At 44.4% G+C, this 12819-nt stretch overlaps 1 protein-coding gene across 2 annotated transcripts in view; it reads left to right on the top strand.

Moving 5' to 3' along the window:
* Positions 1-12318, top strand: part of EFHC2 (EF-hand domain containing 2) — a 103362-nt gene extending 91044 nt beyond the window's left edge. For both annotated transcript variants that reach the window (XM_040421837.1, XM_040421836.1), the window contains exon 15: positions 12113-12318. In XM_040421837.1, coding sequence (XP_040277771.1) covers positions 12113-12208 — 96 coding nt within the window. In that variant the 3' untranslated portion in view covers positions 12209-12318. The remainder of the gene's footprint in view (positions 1-12112) is intronic.
* The last annotated feature ends 501 nt before the right edge of the window (positions 12319-12819 follow it).

Below are 12819 nucleotides of genomic sequence, written 5' to 3'. Positions count from 1 at the left end.
ACTATTTGCATAAAGGCACTTTTATTTATGCAATGAGAAACCATGCCAAGTTTCTAGAGTAAAAAAGTCGGAAACCGTGTGTTTACAACTTTTTAAATGTTGTTACAAATGGCAATTCTATGCCACCCTTAACACTTTCCCGAAAACTGGTTGTGGCAGGGGTGGGGAGGGGCAAGGACATTTATCTTTATTTACGCTAGTTTTCTGGCATAAGTGATGACAGAAATACATAACAGCTCTGATGTGCCGTAGGTTTCTGTTCAGGTGCACAGACTGCGGAGATGAGCCTAATATATGACGAGGCTTGCATCTCTTCATAACACGTTTAGTATTCGCCTTGCATGAATTACTCAAAATGGCTCGCCATTTTACATATTGGAACACAGAGATGACGTGACCTTGGGCGGCGGCCAAGTGGGCTTCCCTATAATGCCTTGCAGGCAACCCTTTTTATAGCACAACTAATCATGAGGGGCTATAGGTGTGGGTCATTGACTCAGGGGATGATCCGTAGCTTCTATGAAACAGTCCTACCAGGAAATGCTGCTGCTTTGTCGGGATAGGCATTGGCGAGATAGGACGTCAGACAGAGATAGATGGTAAAGCACAGAATGCAGATAGATAATGGATTCTGTCTTTTCATTAGTTGTGACAGATCCCATTGACATAAAGTATAAGAGGGCCGTCTGGTGTTCGTTTTTTGGTGATAGAATAGTGCAGCATTCTAGGTTATTTTATCCAACAAAAAGTAAAGAAAACGATACAACTAACAGAAGAACAGAAGTATGAAGAGCACCTCAGATTATCACTTATCAGAGAGATGCTCAGCACTGCAGCGCCCATTGACTGACCCATACAACAGCCTGTAGTCAAGTCATGGATATATACAGTCTAAGGAGAATGTAACATGTCCCCTTCTATTCTTGGAACACGATAGTGACAATTGATATCAGAAGTTTTAGGATTTTCCGAGATATATCTCCCACAAACATACGATCAAGTATAACACTGGATTTCATATATTTTATTCATTTTTGTATGTAAGCTAACAGATCACATATTTATTAATGACATCATTGATTTTGAAAATGTTAGCCCCCTTAAGAAAACCTCTCTTTTTCCAAAGTTTTCATTGGCAGCCAAATACTTAATTACCATAGCTTTGTTATCTTTGATGTCTATTTAGTCTGCACCCACCACCATCAATTGTGTAAAAGCTTAATTAAAGGGGTTTTCTGGGATTTAACTATTGATGATCAATATCAGATTGGCGGGGGTCCGACACCCGACACCCGTGTTGATCAGCTGTTTGAAGAGAAGACTGCATTCCATGTGAGCACTGCCTTCCCTTTATTGTTTACCTGCTCGCCGCCGACAGCGCAGCGGTGAGCAGGGGTAATTACAAGCCGTCCTATTCACTTCAATGGACGGCTGCTTCCTATTTAAAGGGAACCTGTCACCAGTTTTATGGTGTCCTAACTAAGGGCAACATAAATAAGTGATTGATTCTCTTAGCACAATGCTGGGTCACTTTCTTTAATTGACCCAGTCAATCTGCCAACATCTTGTATTGAAAAGCTCCAGCTGATAATGATGAGTCATAAATATTCATGAGCTCCTGACTCTCCCCGCCCACCTGCTGCTGATTGACAGTTATTTTCCATATGAATCAGCAGCAGGTGGGCAGGGGAGTGGCTATAGCTCTGAATTATATATACGCTGGACTCAATGACATCACGCTGGACTCAAATCAGCTCATTGGCATGCAGCATCTTTGTGTGTATATTATGAGATAACCATCTGTCACACCAGTAAGTGAATACATCTAAGGTACTTTTTAGTAGTTAATGATTGTATATAATTAGTTAGATTATAATCAAATATCCACATGACAGGTTCCCTTTAAGTGTTTATAAACCAGCCGTCCCATTAAAGTGATTGGCGGTGGGGGATAGGTCATCAATATTAAAATCCTTGAAAACCCCTTTGAGATTAATATGTAATTAAATGGGCATTCTCATCTCAGACACTTATGGCATTATCCACATTGTCATGCACACTCTGTCCCAGCACATGATGTGTGTGTAACTACAAGGGGCTAATCTATTTCCACTCACTCAATTTTCCACTCAGTCTGCAAGCTGAGCAGAAATCACAACCCAACCGAATCCTACCACTACCTATTTATTTCCTGAGCCAGATAGGTACATACACATTCAGTGCTATCCAGCAGTCAAATGGTTAAACACACTATAAAAAAAGCTATGTATTCTTAGAATTTACAAGGACCAAGCATTAAAGTTTTTAAGCTTTAATACCAAAAGACAAAGTGCTTACAAAATACAAAAACATATACAAACAAGCAAACAATGGGATAAGAAATATCACTGACAAGCTGTAGGGGTAGATTTACCAAAACTGGTGTAAAGGAAAACTGGTTTAGTTGTCCATAGCAACCAATCAGGTTCCACTGTTCATTTTTTTCAGAGCTCCATTGGAAAATTGAAGTTGGAATCTGATTGTTTGCTATGGGAAACCTAAGCCAATTTCTTTACACAATTTATTTTTTATAAGTCTCCCCTGTAGTCTTTTCTACTTTCTTGGGGTAGGAAGAAGAAGAGAACACAAGCAGCTGACTCCCACATGCTGTGGACCTGTATAAAATGAGGCAACATCGAATAATACATAGTAACCTGAGAGCCAGTTACTATTGTACCAGTCATGTTTTACAATTTTAGCCCTTAGCTTAGGTTCTGGTTCTTTATCCAAATCCCTTTTCTGTGACTGGTAAATTAATGAGAGGTTACACCATGAATATTATACTGAATACTGACTCTTGATTCACCTCACTGTACGGGATAGGGAGCATTCAGTGGGGATAGAAAGATGTCCATCCTCCTGACCTTTGAAGCCTGGACAAACTAGGCCCAAGCTCTTAGAAGTCTCACTTTCTCTTCTCAGAGATCTGGCTCACCTTTAGTTTCAATGGATTTGTATAGCAAAACTTTCATCGGTTAACTCTGTGGCTGTGTGAAGGAAGGATATTTATCTGACCCCATATAAAGATATACCACCAGACGCACCTAGGTTTTAGAGGAGAATAAGAAAAACAATATTGTTTATCAAACCTCAGGTCAGACCCCCAATCTTCATCAGACCTAGGATCAGACCCTCAATCTTCATCAGACCTCAGTTCAGATCTCCAATCTTCATCAGACCCCAAATCAGACTCTTCAGTGTTAATCAGACCTCATATCAAACCCCCAATGTTAATCAGACCTCAGATCCCAATGTTAATCATACCTCCAATCTTCAGCAAACCCCAAATCAGATCCCCAATGATAATCAGATCTGAAATCAGACCCCAATGTTGATAAGACCTCAGATCAGACCCCCACCCATGTTAATCAGACCTCAGATTAGACCCCCAATGTTGATCAGACTTCAGATCAGACTTCAGATCAGACTTCAGATCAGACTACCAATGTCAAAAACCAGATCAGGCCAAAAACAAACAAAATTACCTCTCCTGCTTCGGACTGTGCTACCATGTGGGATATCCAGCACGCTCGTCCTGCAGAGCTGCATGATGACCTGAGGTTGCGTGGAGTCAGATTATAGTACAGTGTAATCAGGACACAGCAAAGCATGGCGCTGGCAGAAGACCAGGGAGAGGTGAGTAATGCTTATTAGTAGAGATGAGTGAATTTCTGAAAAATTCGATTCAGCCGGTTCGCCATATTTTTCCCAAAAATTTGGTTAGATCCGAATTTCTTTGCAGCGAATCGCGTTAAAAAACGTCTATTTCCTGGCTGCAGAGAGCTTTTATAGTGGTGTAGAACACTGTGCCTTGCAGTAACACGCATAGGGTGTCTGCTGTGGTAGTAAAACAATACTGGGAGTCAGTATAGCATACAGATGACAGGCGTCGCTCTTAGAATCACTGAACACTTCACTTATTTGGGCAGTTACGGGACCAAAACTGACCAAATAACTCAAGTGTGAACTTAGCCTCACAGGTCAATGTTAGCGTCAAGAAGAAGCGCACTCCTTTTGCACCGTCGGCAGCTGATTTCACATAGATGTCTACAGAACCTGTTCTATTAAACGCTTATACAACAAGGCCCCCCCCCCCCCCCCCGACAGAATGGAGAGGGTGTCAGCAGTAAGTTTGTGCTGACATCACTGATTATTTTGCCCTTCCTCTGATCCGTCAGAACAATAACCCTCGAAAAACTGATCCTGTCTGTGGAGTATCCGACTTCGTTCGGTCAGAATTTGGTCAGTAATCCATCAGTATTGCTAAAGCCCAAAAAAACAGGAGTGGATCCAAAACAGAGATGACACGTGAATGGAATATTTGCATGTCTTTTGTGTTTTGTACCCACTCCTGCTTTAGGCTACCAAATCATAAGCCAATTCTGATGCAAAATAGGGACCATGTCATGCAGGCCTGACAGCAGTTACATAGACAGGATCCGTTGTGCGTCTCATTTTTCCTTCCTTCCGACAGATCACAAGAATGGTCAAATGATGATGTCAGCCAGGCCGAAAGGTATAATAGTGGCCCAGTCATGAAGTGGGGGTGGGGGGGGGGGGGGGTGGGAACAGCATGAGAATTCCTCAGAGTGTCCCTATGACATAGTGGTGAGGTGGAAGCAGCATGAGGTGACCACAGAGTGGCCCAATGATAGAGTCTGGAGGTGGAAGCAGCATCAGGAGGAGGCCACAGAGTGGTACAATGACAATGTAAAGGTGGCAGCAGCATCATCAGGAGGAGGCCACAGAGTGGCATAATGACAATGTGAAGATGCCAGCAGCATCAGGAGGCCACAGAGTGTGGAGGTGGCAGCAGAAGCAGCATCAGGAGGAGGCCACAGGATGGCACAATCACAGTGTGGATGTGACAGCAGCATGAGGAGACCACAGAGTGGCACAATGACAGAGTGTGGAGGCGGCGGCATCATCAGGAGGCCACAGACTGGCACAATGACAGAGTGTGGAGGTGGCAGCAGCAGCATCAGGAGGCCACAGAGTGGCACAATGACAGAGTGTGGAGGTGGAGGCAGCAGCATCAGGAGGAGGCCACAGGGTGGCACAATAACAGTGTGGAGGTGGCAGCAGCATGAGGAGGCCACAGAGTGGCACAATGACAGTGTGTAGGTGTCAGCAGCAGCATCAGGAGGCCACAAAGTGGCAAGGTGATATAGTGCTGAGGTAGCAGCAGCATCAGGAGACCATAGAGTGGCAAGGTGACATAGTGGGGAGGTGGGTGGCAGTATCAGTACCAGCTGAAGATGGTCAGTGAAAGAAGGAGCACTTGGCATAAGATGTGTGGCATCAGGCAGGTGGCAGCATCAAAATAGTAGTTGAGGCAGGTAGCCAGAAGAAACCGGTCTCTTTTGTCAAAGTGTTGGTGTGGCACCATGGATGATCTAGTCTGATGCATCAGGCATTGGTGGGTGGAAATCCTGGCTGATCCACGCCTGATTCATCTTGACAAAGGTCAGTCTCTCCACATTTTGGGTGCACAGGAAAGTTCTTCTTGGGGTGACTATGGCCCCCGCCGCACTAAACACCTGCTCTGATGCCACACTACTGGCTGGGCAGGAAAGCTTTTCCAGGGCAAACTCTGCAAGTTGCGGCCACAAATCCAGTTTTGCTGCCCAGTAGTCCAGCAGATCTTCAATGTGGGGTGGCAGAGTGCTGTTCAAGTATGCCACCACCTGCTGGTTCAGGTCCCGCTCCAGGTCTAGCTGCTGCTGCTGCTGGTGAGTAGTTTCTTCACTAGGCGGGTTAAGAAAGCTGCTCATCAGCAACTCTAGACTCAAATTGCTGCTGATGAAACTGGGACTGCTCCTACCCCCCACCCTGCCACAGCAGCCATGGCAGAGGAACGTGGGCGCAGAGGGCCCCCCCCCGGTCAGACCTGCGAGAGGATGGACAATGGCGCAGATAGGCAGCGGCCCAGGCAAACGAGGTGCAGAATGGCTCCTCCCGGTAGTGTAGGCTGAGGACACGGTGGAGGATGAGGAGGCAGAGGCAAACATTGTTGCAGGACCAACAGCATGTGAACGTGGAGGCGGAAGCGGCGTCACCTGGCCAAGTTGCTTATGTGGCTGTGCAGGAACCACATTCACCCAGTGGGCCTTAAAGGACATGTATTGTCCCTGATCGTAGTTACAGCTCCACACGTCGGCGTTGCCGTGCACTTTGGCAGACACTGGCAGGCTCAAGGACTGGCCCACCTTCTGTTCTACATGTGTGTGCAGGGCTGGTACTGCATTTTTGGCAAAGAAATGACGGCTTGGGACTCTCCACCACTTGGAAAGGGAGGACTGCAGCACCAGCAACTTGGCCAGGAGCATGTTCAACTTCTGCGCCGTTGGATGAGTGTACGCATAATGTTGTCTCTTGACAATCGCTTCGGTGATCGATTGCTGACGGAATGACTGACGAAGAGTAGGAGGAGGAGCAGGAGCATGAGGACCAGCAGATGATGGGAAGGACAGACAGCTCCCTTCGGCTGAGGTGGTGGAGCCTTGACTGCCTTCAATGGGGTGCATGCCACTGGTTGATGCAGCGGTTGCTGCGGCAGGCTGGACCACCACATCAGAGCCACGGTTCTCCCAGGCCACTTTATTGTGAAGCTGCATATGTTGATGCAGGGCCGTGGTGCCAACATTGGCACCCTGGCCACGCTTCACCTTCTGCCCACAGATTCTACAAATGGTCATGTTTACCTCCTCCAGCGGCTTAACAAAAAACTGCCACTCCGCCGAGTAGGTGATTTTACCCCAACACTCTGCATTGACTGACTGCTACTGCCACTGCCTCCGTGAACCCCTGCACCACTACTTTCCGGGCAGGTAGGCTCCTGCGAAGCGGATGGTCTACCCCGGGCACGTTTGGATCTTGACCCCCACTGCTGCCACCCTGCTGACTCCTGGCTACTCTAGCGACTTGCTGGCTCCGCCGCTGCCTCGTGAGCAAGCTGCCACCCTCTTCTCCCGATCATGAGGAAGCCCCTAATTCACCCGGCTCCCAAGTGCAATCAGCTACATCATCATCATCGAGTACTGTCTGCATGTCACTGATGTCCTCCTCAACGGTCTCTGGATCAGTAGCCTGACCGCTCGCAACACCAGCTCCCACGCCACTCTCCTCATCACTACTTGCTCGTCTCCCCCACATCTTGGCTGGCCAGTAGCTGCTGACTGTCCTCTAGTAGCTCGTCCTCGCTGCATAGTAGAGCTGAGCCTACAGCATATAATACTTCTCTGGCTGAGGGAACAGAAAAGGACAGAGGCAGGTTGAGGACAGGTGAGGGCACAGGGACTGCTCCCGGGCCATGCCAACTAAGGGTTGTGTCTGACGAACCCACCGACTCTTGGCTGGGGGTATCTGATGTCACTTGGGATGAAGTGGATGACCGAGTCAACCATTCAAGAACAGCTGGGTTGCTGGTCAAGACATAAACGCTAGATGACATCGGGAGCTCAGGCCTCTCTCTGCGACTCCTGCTGCCACGCCCCATTACTCTGCTGCGACCTGTGCCTGCACTCTCCTGTGCAGGGCCTGGCACTTCTCTGTCTGACATACTGTTAGATCAAATAAATAAATAAAAAGGAAATTAAAACAGCCCCAAAAAGTCTGTATTTTCTCACTTCACCACACAACGGCTAATAAGCCCTTTTTTCCCCCAAAATACACAGCAAAAAAGGCTTTAGACCATATAACTGCACTGCTGAACGGCAAATAGGCCCTTATTTATTTCCCACTTATACACGCCACAAAAGGCTTTAGAACATATAACTCCACCGCTGAACGGCAAATATATATATTTTTTGCCACTAATACACGCCAAAAAGGACCTTAGAAGATATAACTGCACCACTGAACAGCAAATATATATTTTTTGCCACTAATACATGCCAAAAAGGGCTATAATTTTCTCACTTCACCACACAACATCTAATAAGCCCTATTTTTCCCACTAATACAAGCCACAAATGCTTTAGAACATATAACTGCACCGCACAAGGGCAAATAAGATGTAGAAATATTTACTTGTTATAAAACCTGATAATGGCTGTATCAAACAGCACTTGCACCCCGATAACAAGAACGGTTTGCTGGAATTACAGAGCTGTATGATGGCAATTTGGATCCGCAGTCAGTGCAGCAAGGTGTAATAGGATTGTTCCTATTACCCAGGCTGTAAACTCCCCTACTGAACCCTGCTCTGCTCTAATACTGTGGAATGATTCCTCCATATCCTTTCCCTGAACTTCTATACAGCAAAATAAAAGTTTTAAAGTATTTTCTACCACTGTCCCTAGCGCCTGCTGACGCCTCTCTCTGCACTAAGTTCACTGGAAAATGGCTGAATCCAAGATGGCTGATGCTATTTATAGGGCTGTGACATCACAGGGCTGGCTGCTGATTGGCTGCATGCATGGCATTGTGGGTGATCCCTCGTTACCAGAGTTCCTTGCTCCATGTCCTAACACGTGCTGTAGCCATTTTAAAATGTGATTTGTTACCATGAAGCGTGAGGAAATTCGGATTCGGTGGGAATCGACTTTTTCCTGAAATTCTGATCGAATTCCACTTCGTCAACTTCAATTCGCTCATCTCTACTTATTAGTATTTGCTTTTTAAGATGCACTGACATTTTCTCCACATTTTTGGGAAAAATGTGTTGTATAAAGCAACAAATATGGTATTGCCTAATAACAAATTCTATTGAAAAATAACTCAGTGCCCAGAGCTGGATTAAAGAGGAATTGTCATCTTTCCTGACATGTCTATTTTGGTAAATATTAGTTTCCCCCCCAAAAAAAGAAAAATGATTCTCTGTTAACTTTTCCTTGAACTCTACATTATGCAGGTCCTCTGGGGTATCCCTAAACAGACTGATACTCCACAATCAGTGCTGACAGAGTTAGACTATGTAGGGACACACCCTTTGAAAAGAAGAATGGTAATGTCAAGTTGTCAATTACTTCATCATTTTCTAGGAGGAACAAGACAAGGAGATGCTTTATAATTATTTTATGGTGAATACAAATATATATACATATAAAAGAGGTGACCATGCACACCCCTTCTGCTGAAATCTATTGGAGTTATAGGGATAACTAAATCTGACCCTCCGATAGCAGTCACATATAGAAGAGGTGACCATGCACACCCTTTCTACTGAAATTTATGGGCGTTTTGGATATAGCTGAGTCAGTGACTTCTCTTCATAGAGATACATAAGTGTTTATTGGATCCTTGTTTTCTCAATAGGTGGAGGTCCCAGAGGCCCATGTACTACTAACAGAAACAGTGTCTGCGGTGTATCTAGAAAATGCTGTGCAGCATAGATATTTTGAAAGGACTCTCAACTTTTAAATTATGAGGTCCATGTCAATTTCCCTACATGTCTTCTCTGTGTAGGTTCCTAAGTCATAAATATCTACATAAAGGGACATTGAATTTAATGATTATATTTGAAAATCTGAGAGAGAGCGAGAGATACAGCCAGGTCCATAAATATTGGGACATCAACACAATTCTAACATTTTTGGCTCTATACACCACCACAATGGATTTGAAATTAAACAAACAATATGTGCTTTAACTGCAGACTGTCAGCTTTAATTTGAGGGTATTTACATCCAAATCAGGTGAACGGTGTAGGAATTACAACAGTTTGCATATGTGCCTCCCACTTGTTAAGGGACCAAAAGTAATGGGACAATTGGCTTCTCAGCTGTTCCATGGCCAGGTGTGTGTTATTCCCGCATTATCCCAATTACAATGAGCAGATAAAAGGTCCAGAGTTAATTTCAAGTGCTATTTGCATTTGGAATCTGTTGCTGTCAACTCTCAAGATGAGATCCAAAAAGCTGTCACTATCAGTGAAGCAGGCCATCATTAGGCTGAAAAAACTAAACAAACCCATCAGAGAGATAGCAAAAACATTAGGCGTGGCCAAAACAACTGTTTGGAACATTCTTAAAAAGAAGGAAGGCATCGGTGAGCTCAGCAACACCAAAAGACCCAGAAGACCACAGAAAACAACTGTGGTGGATGACCGAAGAATTCTTTCCCTGGTGAAGAAAACACCTTTCACAACAGTTGGCCAGATCAAGAACACTCTCCAGGAGGTAGGTGTATGTGTGTCAAAGTCAACAATCAAGAGAAGACTTCACCAGAGTGAATACAGAGGGTTCACCACAAGATGTAAACCATTGGTGAGCCTCAAAAACAGGAAGGCCAGATTAGAGTTTGCCAAACGACATCTAAAAAAGCCTTCAGAGTTCTGGAACAACATCCTATGGACAGATGAGACCAAGATCAACTTGTACCAGAGTGATGGCAAGAGAAGAGTATGGAGAAAGAAAGAAACTGCTCATGATCCTAAGCATACCACCTCATCAGTGAAGCATGGTGGTGGTAGTGTCATGGCGGGGGCATGTATGGCTGCCAATGGAACTGGTTCTCTTGTATTTATTGATGATGTGACTGCTGACAAAAGCAGGATAAGGATAAATTCTGAAGTGTTTCGGGCAATATTATCTGCTCATATTCAGCCAAATGCTTCAGAACTCATTGGACGACGCTGATGGACAATGACCCAAAGCATACTGCAAAAGCAACCAAAGAGTTTTTTAAGGGAAAGAAGTGGAATGTTATGCAATGGCCAAGTCAATCACCTGACCTGAATCCGATTGAGCATGCATTTCATTTGCTGAAGACAAAACTGAAGGGAAAATGCCCCAAGAACAAGCAGGAACTGAAGACAGTTGCAGTAGAGGCCTGGCAGAGCATCACCAGGGATTAAACCCAGCGTCTGGTGATGTCTATGCATTCCAGAGATTTGCAACCAAGTATTAAAAAGTGAAAGTTTGATTTACGATTATTATTCTGTTCCATTACTTTTGGTCCCTTAACAAGTGGGAGGCACATATGCAAACTGTTGTAATTCCTACACCGTTCACCTGATTTGGATGTAAATACCCTCAAATTAAAGCTGACAGTCTACAGTTGAAGCACATCTTGTTTGTTTCATTTCAAATCCATTGTGGTGGTGTATAGAGCCAAAAATGTTAGAATTGTGTCGATGTCCCAATATTTATAGACCTGGCTGTAGATAGATAGAAAGATAGATAGATAGATAAAATAGATAGATAGAAATAACCAGCTTAGGTAGGAAATACGGTTAGTGGACACTCTATGAAAGTGCCCCCTATACCCTCCATATAATCCAGCCCCCAGAGGCATCATACTGCAACTGGGAAGAAAGAATCAGAGAAATCACTAAGGGGGAATTTATCATTTCCCCTGTGTCAGTTTCCTGTTGTAATAAAGTCGCAATCCACCAAATTTTGTCACAAGCAGGACTGTTTCTACAGCCGTGCGAGGGGTGGGACCGCACGGGGCGCGTGTCTCCAGCAAGAAGAGGGGGGCGCCGTCAGCATCTATTTTTACAGGCTGGCAGCCACTGGCGGATCCGGGTGGGGAAGGGCAACGGGTCAATTCCCTCCCCCCCCCCCCCCCCGAATATGATGAGAGTCAGGGCGGAGAGCGGATCGGGGAAGATGAGCGCCTCCATTGTGGAAGCCCTCATCTCCATAGTCATCTGTATCTGACAGCGATACAGATGGAAGCGCTGCACGCGGGGCAGGGGAGGGAGAGGCGTCATTCTAGGCACATGGGCTACTAAAGGATGGGCCTAATTTATGATGAGCCGTAAATTAGTCACATCCTCCTTATATCATAGACCATCGGAAAACTGGTCCTCGATGAATTCCCCCATTTTTTACAGATAAATGCACCAAGGGCAGAACTTCTGAATTCACACTTAAAGTTTAGCAGTTATTCGAGATGATATCAGGCAGCCTATAAAAACTACAGAGGAGCAATGTTATTTTTGTTAGTTTTTTTAATTAAAATAGAAGAGAATGAAGATGAAGAAGAGATGATGAAGAGAAAGTAGGTTAGCCAGCTGGAGAGGTCTCCAACATGTGCACACATTCCATTTCTGCTCAAGATGAAATGTTTAATTATTTTATCATTTCTGCCAAATCATTTACATTTTTTATCATTTTCTTTTCAGTTTGATGCTGAGTGGAGTGGACAGACCACATCAGATGCAGTGAAGACTGTGAACTACATGTTCTTTCTCGAGGATTTCTTAGGTGTACAAGAATGAGACATTTTTTTTTAAACATCCTTTTAGTCGTAATGTATACATTTCTGTAGTTCCAGTGTGCTCCATACAAAAAACAACGTATTTATGTGCACGGCTCCTATATAAGGAAATAAAATATCGTATGCGATAACCAGGGTTCTCTCTGCGTTTTCATTGTGTGACTGTGACTTATGAAACATATTTTGACCTTTCGTTTGCCTTTGTCCGTGTCCATTAATAAGAAAATGGACTAATGTTGTTTTGCATATTATTTTCAAAACATTTTAGATTTAATTGGATTCTCTTGACAACCCCAGGGCAAATTTCCCATTTGTAGCCTGCGTATGAATCCAAGACATAACAAAATTCACGGCATAGATTGTGTACTAGGTATTATTTGTTTTTCATGTTTTAAGAAAACCATCCAAATGTTTTTTATATCATTTACAATCTGCGGAATTCATGTTGTACTTTTGCTTATACACGAGCCAGAGTACTTTGGGGGCAGACACTAGACACATGACATTATAGGACTGGGTGAAATTATTTTTTTATCATCAGTTTCTCTATAACAGGGGTTGTTCAATCAATCTTTTTGTTTTAAACTCTCATAATGACATGAAAAAACCCAA

The sequence above is a fragment of the Bufo bufo genome, chromosome 3, assembly GCF_905171765.1.
Source record: "Bufo bufo chromosome 3, aBufBuf1.1, whole genome shotgun sequence".
Classification (NCBI taxonomy): Eukaryota; Metazoa; Chordata; class Amphibia; order Anura; family Bufonidae; genus Bufo; species Bufo bufo.
Note: the sequence above shows the minus strand (reverse complement) of the source record. Positions and strands in the feature narration are given on the sequence as shown.